The sequence below is a fragment of the Anser anser genome, assembly GCF_964211835.1.
Source record: "Anser anser genome assembly, chromosome: 1".
NCBI lineage: Eukaryota > Metazoa > Chordata > Aves > Anseriformes > Anatidae > Anser > Anser anser.
Window position 1 is genome coordinate 32,914,898 of NC_139720.1, and position 23,284 is coordinate 32,938,181.

The following is a 23,284-nucleotide window of genomic DNA, read 5'->3' on the forward strand; positions in this document are numbered from 1 at the left end:
GTCTGTCATTTTCTTTCTGAAAGAAGATAATGCTGCTAAGCATGCCCAAGAGAATAGGCATGCACATGCCCTCACACCGTATACCAGGGATGCTGTGTATTGCAGGACAGGTCCAAACGCGAAACAGAGATAGATGGTTTGCACCTCTTTCTTTTCTTTCTGTTTGGCTTCTGCAATTCGTCCATCAGAAGCAAAGCAATTGGAATGCATAAGTATGGCCGAGAAATGTTATTCTTTTTTCATCATATTTTCCTTGTGCTATTAAATTATTCGATTTGAAAATCATGAATCCTCTTTGTGCTGTACAGAGTTTACAGTTTATAAGGACATCTTCAAGTGTCAGTAGAAGAATTAAAGAATGCTCAGTTTCATGTGTTGATTTTCTACGCTAGCCAGTCCTGACTTAAAAAATACAATCTAATATCATTGATTCAAATAGTTCCTTCATCTTTTCTAATAAGTATAAACAATGCTGTCATCCCCTCTAGAATAAAAATCTTTTTTTGGTATACCAGGGCAATTCTGGTTTAGTAATTTGCCTTGAAGGAAAGCCATGATTGAATGAGAGTATACATGTCTATTACAGCAGTAGGAGCCCACCTTCCTCCCCCCTTCCCTCACTTTTTTTTCCAGAGATAATAGAAGGAATTGCATTGGCTACTTTTCCCTTCACCTGTAGCTCTAAACAAGTCAGAGTCCCATAATGGTCCATATTCTGCTGAGGACTGAAATGGGCAACCTACAAACAGAGGTAAAGGGAATTGCCCTGGTTCTACAGGGGCTGGTCAGACTGGCAGACTGCACCCATGATCAGTGCTTTCCAAAAGGTGAAGGAAAGCCCATTATCCTGGTGGGGCAGTGGAGTTGTCCAGAACAAGTCTTCCAAAAGTAAAAGCAACTTCTCTTAGTTCTCTGGTGCTACAAAGCCATACCGGCCATTTTTATTTACTATTTCTCTATATTCAATTATAAGTTTTTTATTTTAATATAAATGGAAACTCCAGAAGTAAAAGATTCAACTTGTGTTGATAAGATGAACATAATTTCTGTACATATAATTTTACTGAATTTACAGATCTGTCAGTTACTCTTCTCACAAGACAGTATTGTTAAGTGAGGTCTAGCAGAGGTTGTCTATGGTGATGTTAAAACAGACAAATGCACAGTATTTTGCTTGTAAAATAGTTTGTCTGACAGGGAAGCTTCTAGGGCTCCTCCCAGGTTTAATTCAATCCAAGAATGTGTTTGGGAAGACAAACTATTAAAAAACCTAGATTAAAAAGTCTATATTTAATCTTCTAGAATTTATTAATACTATTTAGAAACTGATGAGATATGTTGTTTATCAGTGTAGAAGAAATTGAACTGGAATAGGCAGCTGGTAGAGTCTTTTTTTCATTGTTCAATATCAATGCATTAAAGAGAAATGAAGTCTGAGATATGAACCAAAACATCATTTTAATACTAATTACTGCCTGTACTACTAACTAAAAGGTGTTGCAGGCAACATTTTTTCCTTCAATCTGGTAATATACCATGAATATATTTTTGGAAAACAGGAACATGGAAGTAATAAAGTCGAGCCAGAACACAGCTGTGTGTTATAGCAGTTATCAAAGTCACCTCATCACATTTGGTATCATATTATATTTCTACTGCATTCTCTTGGCTTGTCTAGAAAAGTAAAGCTTGGAGACAATTAACTGCAGCTACTGAGGAGTTCAACAGCAAACCCAGAAGAGTAATAAAACTGTTTTTAAGCCAATAGCTTAAAGGAAACAGCTGTGCAAGAACAATGACTTCTGAAACGCAGTGTATCTTGACAGAAGCTCCGATCCCGTATATTTCAGCCTTGTTCATTTGTCAACATAAAGGCAAGATAAAGTCTTGTGGGATTAAGTAAACTCCATAGCTAAAAATACAGTTTGACACTTCTTGTAGACATATGACAAGTCTACACAAAGAATATATCGGTATTCTTTTCAGCTGTAAAAGAATATGTTTCTAAGAGAGGGTGAATACTGTTATTGAATTTAGATTGAAGCAGTGTGCCATTAGTACCTTCAAATATTTTTAACCAGATGTTGCTATATTTTTCTTCTTCTGGAGCTTTATAAATACAGATGGTAAGGAAGTCATGCATGAAATATTTTTAAATAGAACCTTTAATTAATATTTAGAAACTATTTTGCTGTTGATATAATTTCTAAAACTGTTTATTTAATTTCTTAAACTGTGTACCATAATTAGAATTGAATAATTTTCTTAATTTTGTTCAGTGTTTAGTGAATACAGGACTGGTATCTTTTTAAGAATTCCGTATTTCACATGTACTTTCCAGCAATTTTGTAGCATACCTGTTCCTAAATTGACCATACCTTCCACACTGATGCTAACTGTGCTATACGCATAAAATATTGTTCACAAGGAACAAGTAACAGACACCAGGAGTATGGGATAATTTACATCAAACAGTTCTGGTGAGAGTGTAATAAACTGTGACAGGAAAGTCTGGCTGTCTGGCGGTGCACCAGAATTCAAGAAGAACAGCAAAGTCTTTGGGATGAACTTTGTTCTTTTTTAGGTGAGTATAAAACAATGATCCTCCTTGCCATACATTCACATTGATGTGCTTGTCCTTAAGTGTCCAGCTGTGTAACGAAGAGCAGAAGTTAGCCTTTTCATCCTTTTTCACAGTGACTTTCCACTGATTCTGGCAAGACAAAAATCCTGAGTCAGAGCTGCTGTTATCCTTCAGAAGTGTGCAGAAGATATTTGGGGATCCCTTGTGAATCATAAATCCCCACACCTTTGTTTTGGTTTGGCGAACACATTTCTATTGCAATGTGTAAAACAGCTTTTTCTTCCACGTCAAACATCACAAGGTTAACTTTGCAAAGGGCAGTTCAATAGAAATATATTCAGTTTTTCATGTAGGGGATTTCTGTGGGAAGTGTTCTCACACCAGCTCACCATCCTGTAGGTACCTTGATGGTTTCAAGCCATACTTCCGTTATGTGCCGTATTTGTAGCATCTTGTCATTAGCATCCCAACCAATGGAATAAAAGAAGAACTGTCTTTGGCAGGGCATAACTGTGCTTTACCAATCCAGATGTGTGAGCCCCACTGCTTCTAGACGAATTAAGTATCTACAGTGAGAAGTAGATATTTATAGCTGGAGCTGCAGTTATAGCAGGTCACGCCCTTTGCCTGGCTGATCCATGGAAAATTGGTATAAGGAAGATGGCTTGAGGAGAAGGGGAAAAAATATAAATTTTTATATTAAATATATACATTATATATTATATATATTAAAAATATATAAATATATATTATTTATATTCTGAATCAGAACCTGAAAAGCTTTAGGAAGAGAAAGACCAACATGGTTTGAAGCTCTTACTATCTGCTTATGACCAAGTCTCAGCCCAGGGATCTGGGCCAAGAAGTACTGTTACCTTAGAAACTTACTTAAAATGCAAGTCACATTTGATTGTTTTTCACACGGAAAAGACACATCATCTGTCTGCAAAGACAACTCCAGAAAAAATAAAGCTTATCCAAAATGTGCCCATAACTTGACATTTACTGTGACAAAAATATGCTGAAATCTCCAGTATAGCAAACAGGCACAGCTGTCTGAGCAAGTTCGTTTGAACTTAGCTAGAGTTAAATGGGTTTTGTTCATTTGCTTTACTTAACATTTCTGTGTGGTTGGTCCCATTTGTCTAGTTATTTTTTGAATCCTTCAGCAGCTACAAAGCAGCATGTACTTATTGCCATGATGATGCTGGAGTCAAACAAAAGTGTGGAAATGAGCATGGCCATGGCCATGCAGAACTTTCTGAAGTGGCCCCTTCTGACTTTTTCTACCATCGTTCAGCTGGAGATTGCCAGAGTCATCAGAATGGCTCACATGAATCCCCTCCATCCATTTTAGTGCAAAGTCATCTGGCTTAAAATACTGCCAAAGGCTTCACTATTTTGATCTGACAAAGCTAACTACAGATTTTAAATTCCCTGCCTTTACTCATAAACGAAAAAGGTCACAAAACAATATAAGCCCTAGGAATCTGCTGCTATTCATGTTCCAATTGACAGCTTAGTCTATTCCTAATCATTGTGCCATAATATTTATTGGTGGATTTCTTATTTATAGTGCAATTAATGAGAATGGAGTGTAGTCAGAAGCCACAGGACTTATTTTGAAGCAGGAGTTTTGTCATTATCATGCTACTAACAAGAAAGGAAAAATGTTTTGCAAATGACTTATTTATAAAACTTCTATAAAATTTTTAAAATAATTATCAGTAATGGATTTTCTCTGAAGTGAAACACATTTGTACAATACATACTAGGAAAAATACTGCAAAAATTAGACAGAAACTTCTTTGATATAAAAAAAATAAAGAATCCAAAATGTGAAAGAAGATGGAGGACCAAAAGAGGTGATGTGGAATTTCATTCATTTCTGTTCAGGATCTCTCACTCAAAATTTAGATTTAAAAAACTCACACTCAAATAGTTAAGCAACAGTTACAAACCCGAAAATGAGCAGAGGCAAAATGTATTTTAACAGCATATCAATATTTTCCCACAGCAATAGGAGCACTTTTAAAGTATTTGGTAAGAGAAACTATGTATATGCTGTCTGTGTTTCTTGTGTGTTTGGCTGTAAAATAGTATGGATGTGTACCTACCGTATATTTAGGATGTCATATAAGAATTTTGGCACATAAATGCCTTTCATAAATAGCATCCTTCATAATATCATTTTCAGTGCTCAAATGATAACTTTTGTGGTGTTATAACTTTAAAACATGTATGTAAATACGCCTTACTTGTTTCTTTTTGATATGCACTGAAACCTGATGTTAATTCTTCCCTTTGAAATAGTTCATTCTTTGCTTTTGTAACACTCCTGTAGCAACATAGTGTCTTCTGCCTCTGTTTCATTTTCCTTCCTAGAAGTGCTTTCTCACATCTTTATGTTTCCTAGCATTAATTATTTTGTTAGTACTAATTACAGTGGAGCTGTGACAATGTGGAGGAAGTGCAGATTACCAGAAAGTTGGTGTCTTTTGTGTTCACGCTGACTCCCAAAGAACAATCTTCTGGACCACTTTGTGTAACCAGAAGAATCAATGGATATAATCCCTCTGGAGTGGTGAAGGACAAAATTAATCCCTGGACTTGTGAAAAGAAAAAAAAAAAATGTGGCCCTTGGGATAATTTCTTTATTTATTAGATAATGTTATTTCATGATAGGAGTGGGAAGGTAACCAACAAGAGCAGCATGAAGAAGGCATGCTGTCGGGAGGCAGATGGCAAGCAGGGAGTGAAGGGACATCTTTCCAACACGTGATTCAACTGTTGTTCAAATTTACATCCTACATTACTGGAACCCACAAGTTTCATGGTTACTGTAAAGATACTATGTGGGAGGTTTTTGACTCACTGAACCTATGGTCACCAGTGTTAAACACCTTCTCATTCACAGTCCTAATACAGGAGAAACCCCAGTGAGTCAACATTCGATAGATCATTAATCAGAACAAAGCCAGAAAACTCAAGGTTCTTCTCATGTTAGGCTAAATTTAATTGCTATCTGCTGAATACAGGATTACAACAAAAATTAACTCTGTAGCCTATTATTGTACTGAAAAAGTCATGAAAATTCACATCATGAATCAGTTTAAATTTATTACATTCCATCAGTAAATGAGAAGAAGATAGTCAGGGTACAGCCTAAATCTAAACCCATATGTGCTAAAATCATCATAAGAACCACTAGGATGTGTGATGGATAGATGTCAGGCCTGTGTCTGACACAGGCTGCTTTGTGGTACTACATCAAAATTAATATGCCTGCCTTTCAGGAAGCCAGGACATTTTAGGTTAGCTGCTGTGGTGGTTTTACTTGGGTGGGTGGCCAAGCCCCACCACAACCGCTCTCTCACTCCCCCTCCTCAAAGAGGAATGGGGAGAAAATATGATGAAAAGGGCTCAAGGGTTGAGATAAGGATGAGGAGATTGCACAGTAATTATCGTGACGGGCAAAACAGACTCAGCATAGGAGATAGTAAGATTTATTGCCTATTACTAACAAGCTAGAGAAGCGAGAAACAAAGGAAAGAAACCAAAAGCACCTTCCCCCCCAATCCACCCTCTTCCACCTCCTCCCCCCGAGCGGCGCAGGGGAACGGGGGAATGGGGGTTATGGTCAGTCTATAGCGCTTCTTCTCTGCCGCTCCTTCTCGGTCACTCTCGTCCCCTGTGCTGTGGGGTCCCTCCCACGGGATGCAGTTCTTGCTGAACTGATCCGGCGTGGGCTGCCCACAGGCAGCAGCTCTTCAAGAACTGCTCCCACATGGCTCCGTACCATAGGGTCCATCCCTCAGGAGCAAACTGCTCCAGCACAGGTCCCCCACGGGCAGCAGCTCCTGCCAGGTCACCTGCTCCTGCGTGGGCTCCTCTCCACAGGCTACAGGTCCGGCCCAGAATCTGCTCCGGCAGGGGTCTTCCACAGGCCGCAGCCTCCGTCGGTGCAGGTCCACCTGCTCCACCATGATCTCCTCCATGGGCTGCAGCGTGGAACCTGCTCCACCATGGTACTCCATGGGCTGCAGGGGGACAGCCTGCTTCACCATGGTCCTCGCCACAGGCCGCAGGGGACTTCTGCTCTGGCACCTGGAGCACCTCTCCCCCTCCTTCTTCACAGACCTTGGCGCCTGCAAGACTGTTCCTCACTCCTCTCACTCTCCCAGCTGCTGTGTGTGGCGCAGCGTGTTTGGTTTTTTTTTTTTTTTTTTTTTTTTTTTTTTTTTTTTTTTTTCCCCTGTCTTAAAAATGCTCTTGCAGAGGTGCAAAACAACATCGCTTATTGGCTCGGCTCTGGTCAGCGGTGGGGCCCTTACCAAACATGGGGCAGCTTCTAGATCCTTCTCACAGAAGCCACCCCTATGGCCCACTGCTACCAAAACCTTGCCACGTAAACCCACTACAGCTGCCTGGGAATCAAAGCTATGTACATGCAGATAACACCATGGTGCAATAAGAGGAAGACATGCTGGCTTGTATTGATGCCAGCTTGGAGATTGCTTTGCTGCATTCCTTTGTGTGGGATAAAGATGCTCAAAGACTCGTATAAAGTCTCTTTGTATGTTTATCAAACGAGACTGTAAAGCTTATGAATTACTGAGCAGTTATTCCATTGTTTGTCCAGCATAGAAGAGGTTTACATGACAGCTCTGGATTCTGTATATTTTTAAGATATCTTCACTTATCCAGAAAGTGAAAAGTCTAGAGACTACTCTAATCATGAGTGCTTGCGTAATTAAGAACCTTAGATAGTACCTATTTTCTGCCTACTTCTCAAGCACATGACAACACCAGGGTCTTAGGCCTGAACTTTCTGCTTCCAGAAGCTCTGTCTTTAGTCTGTCTTGACTTGGTTCTTGCTTTGTGGGTTGATCTCACATATTATGTGAAGAGATGTTCAGATTGTCTTTTGAACGCTTCAGGAACTAATGGTGGGCCTGAGATGTCCTAGGTAGTATTCGAATATATCTTTTAAAGCAGTAGCTTCCTGTAATCTAGGGATAATCTACCTGTCAGCGTCAACCTTCATTTCTATTGAAGGAAATGTAAACATATACTTTTAAGCTCTGAACCAGTTCTCCATTCTTTTGCAACTATATGTAAGTATGCTTTTTTAGAGAGCTTATTTCAACCTCGTGTAATCATTTTTATAGTATTATATCATTTCCACATTTCTCCCTGTCTTCCATCGAGGTCACTCTTTTTTTAGAACTTCTTGTTTCAGTAATCTCTGAGTGGCTATTTTCTTGTTTCATTTTCCCATCAAAAATCATCATATTTTTCAAAGCTGATAAAGGTTTTTATTAAACCTTGGTTTTCTTTGACTAGAATTCAGGAGGTCCAATTATAAATTAAAAATTCCCATACATACTCTGTTTTTTTCATGAGAACTACTTCATGCTAGACCTAAGGTCATATCAATTTTGGCTAATTTGTAATTGTAATCATACTTCATTCTTCATCTGTTATAAAATATTTTTGCCGATATTCACAAAGGAGTTGCATTTTTAATAGAAAAATATTATGGATATTACTATTTTACAAGCATACATAGATTTATGTTTACATGTTTATATAAATGAACCTAAAGAACTCTTCCACATTCCTCAACCAACCAAAATGGACATTTTCTTGAAGTTCCTATATATGTGTCAAGATAAATCAGGGAATACATATTCCAGCTTTATGCATTATATGCAGACAGAGCACCGCCACTTATATTTGTCATTTGCCCTTGAAGATTTACCACATTAACTGCTAGATAGTAGTCAAGTCAGCAGTATGTCTCATAGGTTAATATGTACATAGGTTAAAGTGCAAGTACATCAGTACTAGCTTAGTTTTTCCATGAACTATCTTTCAATCTAGAGGTGGAATGGAGTTGTCAAGTGCAATGTCACAGTGCACTCATATAATCAGGATACTCAGTCCCGGGCTGAGTAATTTCAAAATGTTTTTTTTTTTTTTTCTGAGCAAGGACTTATGATCAACAATGGGAACTCCAAGGTGTTGAAACTGAAGTCTTTGAGGGACTGGTTTAAAGATGACTCATCTTTGGCAAGGCAGATACTTAAGTAAAGTATAAGGTCTATATTTAAAATAGAGATAATATAACAAATATGTAAATGATCTGTAAACATGAATTTACTTTACCTAGTATTACAGTAGTGGATATTCTATAAATATAGAATCTTTATCTTTTCCCAGATAAAGTGAGTTTGTTGTCTTATTCCCCTTGGGAAAATACAGTTGTTTGAGAACCCTAATAATTTAAATAAATTTCTGCTTTCTCTTTACAATTATAGGACATAGATTTTTTATAAGTTCTTCTCTTTCTGCTTAGTTAGTGTAGAGATTTTTATTTCTTTAATAAAGAAAAAAATCTAGAATGTACTAAGACACTATGATTTGGGCTCCAGAGGGAAGACTTAAATTTTCCCAGATTATAGTGCTTTGCTCCTTGTGCTAACAGAGCAGGGCAAAGAGCTGGAGTCCAGCCAAATGGTCTCTTCAGAAAAGCCAAAATAACAGTGCTCCAGGGTTATGTTAATATCATAAGGGAAACATATATAAATATAGGTAGGATAAATGAAATAAAGGTGATTTTAAATTATACTTTACGGCTAATTCAAGCATGTAAATATAATCTACATTCAATTTCCTGAGAACTCTGAGGGAAAAAGTGGAATTGCTTCATCCAAAAGAAATGACCACCTGATCTGGCTGAAGAAAAGGAGTGACTTAATGAAACAGTGAGAAGAGAAAGAATAAATATAATACTTACAACTAACATTTAATATTAGTTAGAAGCAAAAGGTCAAAGCTTATGGAAAGAGAAAGCAGTTCTGTTATTCTCCAAGGCATTAAGCTAAATGTAAAAGAGCTTACCAGCATCATTGGAAGCTGCTTACCAACATTGTTAGTACAGAATTTTGAAATGTTTGGAGAACATTCATTATTTTGCAAAGAAGGAATTTGAGATACTTATTATAAACCTTTCAGAAGTTATGGAATGAGAAACGGACAAAGCCAAGAAAGATGTTGAGAAGTCAACTGGTTTTCAATTAAATACCAGCTAGGCAATTTCCAACAGAAGGTGCACAATCTTATGCAAAACACTGATTAAAATGCTTAATCAAGTAAGCTAAGATGACAAACAAGACCAGCTGTAGAGCAAAGATTGTACTATATCAGCTGTGCACACAGTATGGTTCAGGTTTGAGAACTATCCACATAAAAAGTAATAATTGACCAAAAAAAATTGTTGTTCAAAAGGAAATCTGATAAAAAAAATCTGCTTTACACCATGTTGATAAAGTAGCATTTTTAAATTTGTAACATCTGAACTAAAAAAGCAACTTTCCCTTTCATGTAAAGTTGATATCCTTGAAGTTTTTCTCCTTTATTCTTTTTTAAAGAATATGTTGGTTTGCTCTACAGTGTGTCTTATGAATATGAATAAGGAAAAAGTGCATTTTAATGAGTGACCATTAGTTGACTTCATATGGGTTTGTGTGTAGAGAGGGGATAAAGAATAAGCATGTCAAACAAATGGCAAGTAACTGTGCAACCATGATCTAATGTTATTTGCTTTCTTCTAAATGACATCAATCCTGCTTCCCCATGGGATGAACATTTGCAGATGGATAGCTATGCCTTTGAAGTCAAGAAAAAAAAATCTTGATTCTTTGTTTATATAAGAGAAATTCATTTTCAAATGAAAGTATAGCATGGACACAGACTTACTTTATGATATAGAAGGCTGAGTAACAACCATATGTTGAGGGTTGTGCTCTCAAATGTGCTTAAATAGTGGAACAAATTTCCTTCCTCTCTCTTTGAATATTCTGTTTGCTGAGAGGTTCTGGCATTTTTTCACTCATTATTGAACTAAAAGAACAAAAATACAAAGTTCTGCCTGTGCTCAGGTAACAGCATTTTGGTTAAAGACTGCTATTTTCTATAGCCAAGGGGAAGCAAGAAAACAATGTTACTAACAATCATTTCTAGCCATCCTTGACTTCCCAGCCTGCAAAATCAGTTCTCTACTTACTGTCAAACTGGCTATAGAACATCTTTCAGTGCCAGTCCAGAAGGAAGTGTAAAATCCTGTTTCTAGATTTACAGAAATTTCTCCCAGCTCTCATCTTGCTGTGCCTCCTTTTCCAAAATAAACTCTAGCAACCCAACTAATATGTAAGAATTCTTCATAAACCATTTTCTCATGTGTCTTCAGTATTCTTCCCCCCCACCAAAAAATAGGTGTCTGAAACATATGCAGTTGATGTTTGCCCACCATCTTTCCCCCTTTGCTGTTTATTGTACAAAAAGATACCAAGATTCGCTATTGCCAAAAATTGTAATATTTTGTCTTGAATCTTCAATAGCAGGAATTGTATCTGAAAGCCTGAGCTTGGAATTTTGTGTAACTATTTTCTACTTAATTTCAAGGTATCATATTGTCCTGGCCAAGATGGGGTAATTTTCTTCATAGTAGCCTGGTATGGTGTCACGTTTTGGACTTAGGATGAAAGTAATGCTGAGAACACACTGATGGTTTAGTCGTTGCAGAGCAGTGCTCACACTAAGTAAGCCAAGAACTTTTCTACTTCTCGTACTGCCCTGCCAGCGAGGAGGCTGGGGGGGCACAGGAAGCTGGGAGCGACAGAAACAGGACAGCTGACCCAAACTGGCCAAAGGTGTATTCCATATCATGTGGCATCATGATGAACAATAAAAGGGGGGGAAGTCTTTGAAAACATAAGTCTGAATGCAAATAAAAGAAACTTAAATACATTATTTTTCTTAGTTTGGCATTTCTGAGCTGTGTTTCAGTTCATGCCTGTTGCTTCTCATCCTGTTGCTGGGCACCACCTAAAAGTGTCTGGCTCTGTTGTCTTGACACCCTCCCCTGATTTTTTGTTTCTCTTTCAGCAGAACAATCCTGATAATCCTTAAACAATCTTGATACAGTTTAAGAGTAATTGGTATTTCTCAGATTTCTGAAAATATTCTACTCTTCTTTTATGCCATTTTTACAATTATTTTTTGATTTTACTTTTGATTTGAGCTTTCAGAAATGACTTCTGAAATGCTCCTAAAGAACAAATTCTGACACAAAAAGAGTTGGTTCACTTTTTAAAAGCAAAATATTTGTTATACAAAATAGCAAATGACTTTGCAACAGTCTGGAGATTTTTCCTTGTTGAAGTGAAACCAGTACTAACCACCTTCCAGTGAGCATCCTCCCTGTACACTCTTTATTCCAGAAGTCAGATTAAAGTAATTTTTTTAAGGGATCAGCTAAAACTATGACCATGTTGGCACCTGAAGTACAGAATTGCCCAGAAGATGTGAGACGCCATTGCTTTATAGATGAACTCTAAACTGTTGATGGATTATTTTCTCAATGTGGTTGTAACTCCAGTATCCAAGGATAATTAAAAATGATGTTGCATGGAGATCTGGCAAAGGACCAGGATTTGAGTAGAAAATTATTTTATTTGCATAATACCCTATAGTGGTATAAAGAAAATATTTTAAAGAACCATGGGAAGATTTTTCAGCAGTGCTTCACATTTTTTTTTGCAGTTTGTTTTCTGTTAAAAGCTTTAGTTTTTGAGTTACCGTTTCTAGAAACTATGAATAGCCTGTTTTGTGCAGAATCTTCTTCATTCTCTGTTTAGAGTGAAAATGCAGAAAAATGCCAGTTATGTTTGATCAACGAGTGCAGAACAAGAAAGACCGTGTAAAGGAAGTCTCGTGTTCCCATTTACTTATTCTAAAGCTCCCACTTCTCTATGCCTGTCTCTGTACAGAAATGAAATGGATTGAAACCACTCTGAGCTGTCAGTACATCACAGCTCTGAAGCAACTGGAAAGGCAGCACGATGTCAGCAGCGTGGAGATGGATTTTCATTTAATTGGGCTCTCTGTTCTGGCAAGAGTAAGCAGGCAGATGTCTTAGTAAGGTGGCCTTGTGCCTCCTGCATGTCACTGGGGACCTCCCTACGTGCAGACCATTCTCCTGTGGCTTTTGTGCCTAGGTATGAGAGAATGGTGAAAGACAGAGGGTGAACATCAGAGCTTGAAATCAGATCTTGTGTTTTTCTTTGAACTGATTAATTCGTGTTTACCAGATTCTGTGCAATGTAGGTACCAATGAAGATCTTTGAAAGATGTGCTTATGCGGCTTATTTTTACTCTACTTAACACGTACTGTTGATCTAGAACACTCTGCCTGATGTAAATGTAATTCCCAAGAATCAAGTTGTAAAATACTTGTTATATCTTACGTTCACTCAGCCCTCTCCACAAGAAAATACTTCCTTAGTAGTCACTATGTAGGAGTTAAATGCCCCCAAACTTTTCCATAAGTAATTTTCTATTATCATAAATGTTTCTTCTTTTACTCCCTCACCTACTATAGACTCACCCTAATGCTATGTCCTGACTGCAAGTCCTGCCTATGAATTAGTTTGATTCTTATTCTTTAGCTCATCAAATATAGTTAAAAATTACAGTAGGAAAGGGAAAGGCAGGTGAAAAGACATCAAGTGACATTTGTTGTCATTTATATCCACTTTTATCTGCAGAGGGAGAACTCCAAAACTACAATTTGCACTCAAAGGGTTGTGGTCAATGGCTCCATGTCCAAGTGGGGATCAGTAACGAGTGGTGTTACTCTGGGGTCGGTATTGGGACTGGCGCTGTTTAATTTCTTTGTCAGTGACAAGGACAGTGGGACTAAGTGCACCCTCAGCAAATATGCCGATGCCACCAAGCTGTGTGGTGTGGTCGACACTCTGGAGGGAAGGGATGCCATCCAGAGGGACCTGGGCAGGCCTGAGAGGTTGGCCTGTGCAAACCTCACGAGATTCAACAAGGGTTGGAACTGGGTGGTCTTTAAGGTCCCTTCCAACCCAAACTGTTCTACGATTCTATGATTCTGTGATTGCATTTAACAGTTTCTCAGAAGAGTAAATGATAACTTTTGGCACATTGAAACACACACTATACAGGAAAAGTTGCACTGACAGTGTACAAGTCCAACAGTGAGCTTCTGTCTCTGAAGATTTCCTGATAAGAATCCAAATGATGCCACTGCCCAAGAGTAGTAGTTAATGGCTCATCTGTTACAGCACATGAAGGCAGGCAAGTCTTACCGAGAAAGCTGTCAGATGGAGATGTTGAAAGAAAGTAAACCTGAAGTAAATTCAAGCAGTAAAACCCTTTCAGTTTTGAATATGTCTTGAAAAGGACCCATTCATGTCAGGAACTGGGTGGTTTATTCTTTAAATACATGCCTAGCCAGGGAGCATGCTCCACAGCTGGTCCTCTGGTAAGCATTCTGTTGGTAAAGTCTGGGAGAACTGACTTTGGAGACACGAGTACTCCTTGTGGATATATCCTGAACGGTTGGCAATCTAGACAGAACAGCTCAGCATCTATGTCATACCTAAGATAAGTCAAACCAGACTTTTTTCAATTTTCCATTGCTGCTGACAGTGAGCTTTCTAAGCTCTGCATCCTTTATGAGATGGGTCAATTAAACTTCTTGTCTGTAACTTACAGGCATATTCAGACATTAAAATTTTGCTACGCTTAAGACTTAGTCCCAGAGAATGAATCACACCTTAATTGTGCCATCATTTCATGTATAGATTCACACATGCCAAAACAGAGATTCCTGTGTTTGTGTGATGTGACTATACAGTTGGGAGCCCCGAACCTGCACATTGCTGTAGTTTGGAAGTAAAAGGAGTTACGCTTGCATTCCTGCTGCATTCCAAGATATCATGGGTCCCATCCTAACTTAAAAAATACTATTTGTGTTTTTCATAAAAAGGCCCTTGCAGTGTGAACACATTTTGAGCCCTTTGTCAGTGTTTTACTTGTTGACTGTTTACTGATTTCATAGAATCACAGAATGGTTTGGGTTGGAAGGCACCTCAAAGCCCACCCAGTTCCACCCCCCTGCCATGGGCAGGGACACCTCCCACCAGACCAGGTTGCCCAAAGCCCCATCCAGCCTGGCCTTGAACACTTCCAGGGATGGCGCATCCACAGCTTCTCTGGGGTAACCGTTTTGTGCGTCATCCTTCTGTGATATAACTCTGAAAGGACTCATCTGTTCTCCAGAATCCTTCAGCTGTGCTTATTCCTGTCCAAGACCTGTCCAAGGAACTTGGATCCTCTGTTCTCCTGAATCAGCCCACTGAGGGCAAAAGTCCCCTTTTTAGGCTTAGGATATGTGAGTGTGACCCTTTCCATGTGACAAAACCTCATCCCCCATGAGCCATCACCTGTTTAATTAATTGAACTAATGAATGAGAAATGAGAATGAGAATTCTTCAATGAGAAACACTAAGAAATGTAGAACACTTGGTTGTGATTCATATTACCAGCCTTTCAATATCAGTAGTGTGAATATCTGTGTTTGAGCAGAACCTTTTTTGGAGTGAAGAGAAATAGGTAAACCTTTAAAACATAATCTATTTTGAAATGAATTGCACCCCAGAAATGCCTTTTTCTTTTCAGTGACCATCTACATTGGTCTAGATGTGTATGGCATATGTATGCCAGAGCTGTCATGATGTCTACCTCTTGCCTTTAACAAAGCCACCAAGCTCCCTAAATAAATAAAGCAAGTTTTCCTGCCGTGTCAGCCTCAGATGGAACGGAGTTGAAATCCATAAATAAAAATCATGGTGTGGTTTTCTGTATTACATTTTATCTGTAATATGTGGTATTACCCAGACCTCTGCTTATGCATTTGTAACACTAATAAAGAAGTAGTAAAGCAAGAAAAAATATCTCCTGAAACTTGGTGTCAATGTCTATTTAAATAGCAAGTGATTGCCACATGGCAACTAGCATACTGTGTTGCAAATACTCAGTGATTTTTGTGTACAGTAGGGACTTGAAATAGGAGATGAGCTAGTGTAGCTTAGATGTTTTTTGCAGAAGCCCTACTTTATTTGTAAAATTGGTTCTAAACAGCAGTTATTTATATTTATGAAGTATCAAAAAAAATCCAGTTAAAGGAAATTGCTTTTTGTTTCTGTGTTTTAGATTTTTTTTTTTTTGGTAGTAACATTTATTCAGGAATTATTTCTGTGGGTATTGAAATACAGAGTATAATTTCCAGAATAATTTGAATATACATAAAACAATTGCAGGCCAGATTCCTCCCTGACTCACCTCTTGATATCTAAGGGAAGCTTTTTGGTATAGTTTTGTTCTGTTGTTTTGTTTTTAAAGTTGTTCTTGTCTTGCTGCTGTTATCCCTGCATAGATTGCTACTATGCCAGAAGCTGCTGTGGTAATATTCAAAAAACAAATCAAAGATCTGCTGGCTAAATGAGAGGTTTTCTGCATCCTCAGTGGGTGAAGAAATAAATTTACATGGATCAGTAAAGACAGCAGTAATTAACATTCTCAATATCTGTAGAAAAGTAGTATTTTAACTGTGTTTGGTGGAAATGCAGGTTTAAGGCAGAGCATGTGTGCAAATGCTGTGGATCGGGAGAATAATTCTGATGTAGCATAGCTTGCAAGGGCAACACAGAAAACTGATGGAAAATGGGCAGAAAATAATATTGGGGGCTGTTGTGGAAGCAACAAAAGTGAAACATAGTAGTATTTATCACTCATAGTTATCACTGAATTGCGATGGCAAATTTATGTTGGTTTTTAGGATTTACCTATTGTTGAAACAATGTGTTGCTAAGGCAAGAACAATGTGCTAGCTCTGATTAAACTGAGAAAACAATTAAAGAGTAGATTGAAGGGGCCATATTTTGTCTCTGTGATTGCTCTTGCTTTGCAAATGCAAATATAAAAAGAATTTCTTACAATTAAAATGAAGGAGAAATAATCTAATGAGTGTGGTTGTTTTCAGGGTAGCAATGAACCTGCATTAGGAATGTTTAAAAATAGACAAGCAGACAAAACTACTTTAAAATCTGGCAATGCATTTGCATCTGAATTAATATTTAGCTTGAAAAATATCTCTCCTATAGATCAGAAAACTAAGGATAAATATTTGTTGCATAGTTTTCAAACAGTTCCACATTCTGTGTTTTCCAAATGCAGCAGAATGGATTGAAATAAATTAACAGTTATTTCTGAGGTATGTGTATCAAAGTTTTTGACACTTCTCATCTGCCAAAATAATTTCATAATTAACGAAGACATTTCACATTATTGCTGTGTAAGCCATGAAAGTGTTGAGCTATGATCCACAGCAGACAGTTTTTTTCCCCTAATGTCCAGCTGATAGAAGCATAAAAGCATCTTCCATATAGGTTACTTTTGTACTTCAAGTGAACAACTCTGCAATTTTTATCTCAAAGAGAATGAAGACAAAAATGATGGATGGAAGCTTTTAATGACTGAATACTAAATGTATCCCTGGTTTTGTGTACACTTACCATGATGTAGTATACTACTTGAAGACCATGATGTGATAAAGAATTGATGTGTAGTTACTGGACCACTTATATATAGTTTTTACCTAAAAGCACATAGCTGAAAAGTGAAGGAAGTGGAATGGGAGTGTAGTACGCACTTCGTGGTACACATTTGCTCTCGTTGACTTCCCACTTTGGCTTCTACAAATGTTAATACTTTAACCTGATTTAGCCACACCATCAAGGGAAAAACAAACAAACCCTCTTACTGTTAAATAAGCATTGCTGAGTACTTACAAAAAGTGCCAACAGGCTATTTTGATGAGAAATGTTGTGCTGTACGAAACAAAGCAACGTGCACACACCAGCCGTGAGAAATTGCTTGTGAATCTCTGGTTCCCACCAGTGCTCTGCTGTGACTGCCCCATGGCACACCTCTGCCACTAGTGCTTTATGCTTCTTGTTCCTGTCAGTTATGTTTCTCAATTGCAAGACTGAAAATAATCTATTTCTTGTTTAAATAGTTTGGGGAGAGTGGAAAAGCACTTATCCTGAACTGTTTCAAGGCTGAGTTTCAAATTAAATTAATTTAGTGCTAGTTATGAGAAGGCTTATGATTTAAATCAGGAGATTCTGAAATTCTGAAGCTGCTAAAAATATAAATAAATTAACACAATACCTGTGTCATATATTTGATAGTGGTAGAAATATATAGTAAAGAGAAGGATATGTAATACACCAAAAAAAAAAGCTGCTCTTCTGAAACAGTGCTTGGGACACAGAATTTGTTCCATCCAAGCAGGGTGGTCATTCTGCCTGTTTTTTTACTCATTTTTTATTAATTTTACCAAATGCAGTTACTCAAGCTACTCCATTTTCCAGCAATAGCACCAAGGAATTTTGGCCTCTGATCTGAGTAGTTGCGCATGAACATCTTCTTTACTGATACAAGATGTTGCAGTCCTGCTGGTTGTTATACCTTGCGCTGCTCATTACTGAATCAAAATAAATAAATAAATAAATAAATATTCAGAGTTCACCATATGGTTTGTATTTTCAAGCTTTTCTTGTGGATCTTGGCTTCTTCCACATTCTGTTAAATTGGGTTAAATTCTGGAGGGTTGCTCTTACCCTGTTTTGATGATTTATCAAAGTGTGAATAAAGCAATGAAAATCTCCCACTGCAGGTTGGTATCTACTTAATGAATATTATGCCATGGAACACATCACATCCTCGAGAGCTTGTTCAGCTTCCATTTCTCTTCCAAGATGCAGTTTCTACAGTTGCTTTTATAGAGAAGTGCTACTATGAAACTATTTGATGTATTTTTATATTTTTAGGTTTCTGAAATGCAATTCGGCAGATGAAAACAGCTTGGCTAGAAGCCCATGCCACATTAGTTTTCCAGAAATTATCAGTTAATGCTCTGAAGATCACAGTGTAGCTCCTACAAATGAGTAATTTGGAAGATGTTTTGAAAGCATGGCGATAGTATGAGGTCATTTTCTTCTTTTTTTAAGAAAGTGTCACTTGCAATTAGCTTATTAATAGAAGATACTTAGAATTTCCTGAAAATCCCACTGCAGACATTGCTGGGAAGGATTCTGTGGCTTCTACCACAGCATTTTTGAACATGATTGTCTAGGGAGGAGAGATGTAAGGTATGTGCGGAGCATCCCGAGCAACATGCTCAAAGACCAGTGGCATGGAAAGAATATATATATGATCCTTAAGCTACCTTGCTGTTCCATTTAGTGAGGTACCTTAGATATCCTACAATATCCTACTGTTATTTTTTGTTTGTTTGTTTATTTGTTTGTTTCTCTTTTTTTTTGGTTGGTTGATTGTTTTTTATTTTAGATTTTTGCTTTCTGCTCTGGTTGTCTGTGTAAGTTACTTGCTCTGAACATGACTTTGAACCTCGGTTTCTTTCTTTTCTATGACGATATAATTTTTCAAATTATTGCAGTATATCATATCAAAAGTAACTATTTAATTTTCTATAGCAAAAACTGTGAATTGTAACGTTTTGCTACCAATATGATGATAGTAACATTCCTTTAAAAACATTATGTTATTTTCATAGTTAATGTGAAATGAACCATATGAATAGTTAATAAAGTATTATTTTAATTTGGCAAAGTGAAATTTAAGATCGCATAATATATTGCAAGGCATACTTATTTTTTTTAATGAAAATATTTTGCAGTGGCATTTCTAACTGAAAAAGTCAGTAAATGTGCATTATGAAGCTTTGTTTGTGCACTTCCATTCAGTCTATCCATTTCTCTCATTAGACACTAAATAAAATGAAAGAGTATACAGTCATAATAATAGGGGCCATTTCTTTTTGAATTGAGTCAGTGTAATTAATTGTTTAAAGTATGATATCACATCTCTTAGCTCTTCAGGAAAAAAATGCATTAATTACTTTGTAAGTTGCTTTCTCTGGTTTATCTTGATTATGTAAGATGCAGGGATACATGGAATTACTGAAGTGAACAATTATTTTCTATTCCTGAATATCAGCAGTGTTTTCAAACACAGCAGACTAAAAAAATAAGATAAATGTTTACTAGTCAGTAATTGCACAGTGAAATACAAAAAGAGAAAGATTCTAAAACCCCCAAACCACGCACATCTCATATTATTAAGTTATGCAAATAAAATTAAAGTTTATATTTTTGTTTCTTTTTCCAAAAGCATTCTAACAGCAGCAATGTTTTTTGGTGTTTCTGTCCAAAAAGTTATTTGCACTGTGACAGTGTTGAGTACTTTTCTCCCGTAAGCCGTCCTTGACCAAACCAGAAAATGAATTTGATTTCTCTAATGCAAAAGGTAATTGGATTTCTCTTTATGGAATGCATCCCTTTAATGACTGTCTCTGCTTCAGCCAATTTAGCTGCAAGTGACCTGACATTGATCTGGTGATATGACTTTAAATAAATGCCACAGCTGGGAGATGAGGGACCAACTGTCTGATATCAGAAAGAACATTTCCTGCCTCCTCTTGCCATTTTCCTCAAAAAATGTCTCCTTCTTGAATGTCATTCTCATGAAACATGCCACTAATAATTGGTCACAGAGCAGCAGATTGCATCCTTCTAGCAAATAATAAGTATTTCCCAGAAAGCGTCTGGAGCAACTATTTTAAAAATTGAGTAAAACCTCTCAGAATAACTGTTCTTCTTCACAAGTATTTATTACTGTGTAGATTTTTCCTAAGAGATTAAGTGTTACTAAAGTAGTAAATTAAATCTTTACAGAGGTCTTGTTCAACATTAAATATTCATTGAACTATTTGTTTAGCTAATGGGGGTCTTGTAAAAAAGTATCATAACATGTTTATCTGAGAAAAGAATTACCTACAGAAAACTATTAATAAAGGTGGTATTGCAGGATATAATCTGCTCTTTCTTCAGGCTAGGTTTAATGGAGTCATAAAATCCTAGAATGTGTATTTCCACTTATTTAACATATTCATTATCCTTCAGACCCCAGTCCTTCAGGCTAATACACTAAGCACTTTTAACCCTCAGTGGACTAGGAGCCAAAATTTAGAAGCTGAATTTATTGTGCTTTTGATGTAATCACGGGCTATGTGTTCTTTTAACATTGTTAATGTCTTTGAAAGTAGTAGCTCACACACCGCATGGAAAATGAGATCTTAAAAACTCTGTACCAAAATAAATGAAGTGGAAAATAAAAACAAGAAATCTTGACTTCAGGTTGAACTTGTTTCCTACTGAAATTTCATTATTTTCATACTAATCAAAACAGTTAGTAATTTCCCACCGTGTAGTGATACCAATGACAGACAGTAAGAATTTGTTCCACTTGTATTTGGTAGCAGCTTCTCTCCTCTATTTCCTTTATCTGTTCTTTATCAATTCTTTCTTAACCTTTATGTACGGATAGCTTTTCCACTGTTCTGATCTTTTGCACAACAGAGGTGATGAGTTTACTGTATGTAACTTTCACTGACTTGTAGTACAGTTATCTTGAAATAAATGAATACGAAAACATGAGCTTCCCAAAGGTGCAAGGGCCTGAGGGGTATTCACCTCCTTCATTTAGCTGAACGTCATTTTTAATTCTTTTGTGTACTAACCAGAAGTAGTGCATGCATATGAGTCTCTGGACAAAGAAACAGATGGTCTTTTCAGATAGGATATTCAGATAGGAATTATGAAAATGAGTATAAATATTTCATATTTTTAAATTTCATGCAAGTTTTAAGGGGTTTTCATGTCTCTAGTCCCAAGTGTGCTTTTGTTACTGATACCAGGAAGCAAGAGAAGATTATAAATGGCATACAGCGCTTAATTCACGGGCTTACGCTCCCTGATACAACTCTGGCTTCAAGAGTGAAAATGCTGCCAATGCTACTCTCGTGGAAACGGGTCCCCATCCCAGGTTGGGCTGAAAAGCCACGAGTATGCAAGCTCTGTAGCCATAGGTGAAACCAACCTACATGCTATAGGTTGCCCTAACTTTTAGGTTAGTTCTTCTCTTCTTTGGATCTCCACAGGTTTCCTTCTTTTTCTCAAGGAATCATTTGCACTTCTAGAGGCAGAATATGTAGGACAATATACTTCACGTTGATTAAAAATGATGCTGGAGATACTATTTTTTTATTGTCTGTAATTAAAATAATCAGAACTGAAGCAGATTTGTCATACATAAAGTATTCTTTAAGTCCTTCTTAGTGCTTTCTCTTCTGGCAGCAGTTTAACTATATGTTATTTCTGTTTTCTCTGTAGGTCACTGACATGATGCTTCAGGACAAACCCTACCCAGACTGGGGAAAGTCTGCCAGAGCTTTCTGGAAGAAAGGAAACGTTAGGATCATTTTATTCTGGTATGAATATAATAAAATCAAATTCTGGTAAATTAAGCTTTTATAGATCATCCAAAAGTCTATCTTCTAATTCTCTGTGGCAGGAAGAGATATAATGGGAATACAAGGTAAGAAAAGAAAAATGGAAAAAATGACACTTGATCTAACAAAAAATAAGCATTACAAGCTGTATACAAGTGAACACTTCCTAAAAAAATGTTTATGTAAAAATATAATTTTTAAATTGATTTATACTGTTTCTTTTATTGTAACCTTGAAACCATTTATAATGGAGTTTACTGCAAAATTTTTACTGCATCTGAAAATACTTAGATGACCAATTGTGAATCCTTTTAATTAAGGTAAGTAGATATGTAGATGTCCTTTTGTGACCTTGAAATTAATAGGAGTAATTATTTGAATTTGCACTTGAATGGGATTGCAAATAGCAAGTCACCTTCAGATTATTAAGAAAAATATATAAAAATCAATACAAAAAATTGTGAGTGTTAAGCGTTTGTTTGACCTTAACTGTAGCCTCTTCCAGGTAAATTCAGACCAAGTGGAACTGTTGAAATAGAACACATATTATGTCAGGAAAAAATGGAAGACGGAAAATATATAGTCTAAGAGGCAGACAGAGAACCTTGTGGCTAAAGATGAAAGAAATTACAAAGATTTTTTTCAACTACTTCAGAAGCAGAAAATCTGATGAAAATATCGACATACCTGCTGTTTTTTAAAGAGTAAAGGGAAGGATTTAGAGGGAATTTTTTACAGAGAAGTGAAAAGATTTATTTGTGTGGATTCTGCTATAGAAAATGCAAGGAAGTACCTATACTTCTTAAGTAGTAAGGATGAGACTCTATATTAAATTGGGGCAATTAAAGGAAATGCTAGGATAAATGTGAAGACTAAAAAGAGAACGGAATCAGGTGGCTCATTGTCTGCAGCCAAGGCTCGTAAGGAACTGAAGGGGCTGAACTGATGCAAATTTTATTAGCACTTAATTGCCTATTGAAAAACTGAAGGTTAAAAACTGGCTTTTGGTTTGGTTTTGATGCTTTTTTTCAACAAACAAGAATTACCCAACTGGCCTGTAAGTCTTAGCTCAGTATTAGTTAAATGTATTGGATACATCATTAATAATAGAATTATGAACAGAACTCTAGATTAAATTCTGCTAAAAGAAACCAGGGTAGCTTTGCTGAAAGAAAACCTTCTCTGATCTGTTAGAAGTCTTTGAACATGTCATCAAAATAATGGATGAGGAAGAAATGCTTGATCTAATTTATTTGGACTTTCAAAAGGCTTTTGACAAAATTCTTCACTGAAGGCAATTAAGAAAAAGAGTAAGCCCATGGAGTTTGCTGAAGTCATCTAGGAATCAGCTAAGAGATGTGCAATGAAAGGTATAAATAAAGTAA

General features: G+C 36.9%; 1 protein-coding gene across 5 annotated transcripts in view; it reads left to right on the forward strand.

Moving 5' to 3' along the window:
• TMEM117 (transmembrane protein 117) overlaps positions 1-23,284 on the forward strand; it is a 218,338-nt gene that overhangs the window by 119,913 nt on the left and 75,141 nt on the right. For all 5 annotated transcript variants that reach the window (XM_083850210.1, XM_083850211.1, XM_083850209.1 and 2 more), the window contains exon 5: positions 21,781-21,878. In XM_083850210.1, coding sequence (XP_083706336.1) covers positions 21,781-21,878 — 98 coding nt within the window. The remainder of the gene's footprint in view (positions 1-21,780; positions 21,879-23,284) is intronic.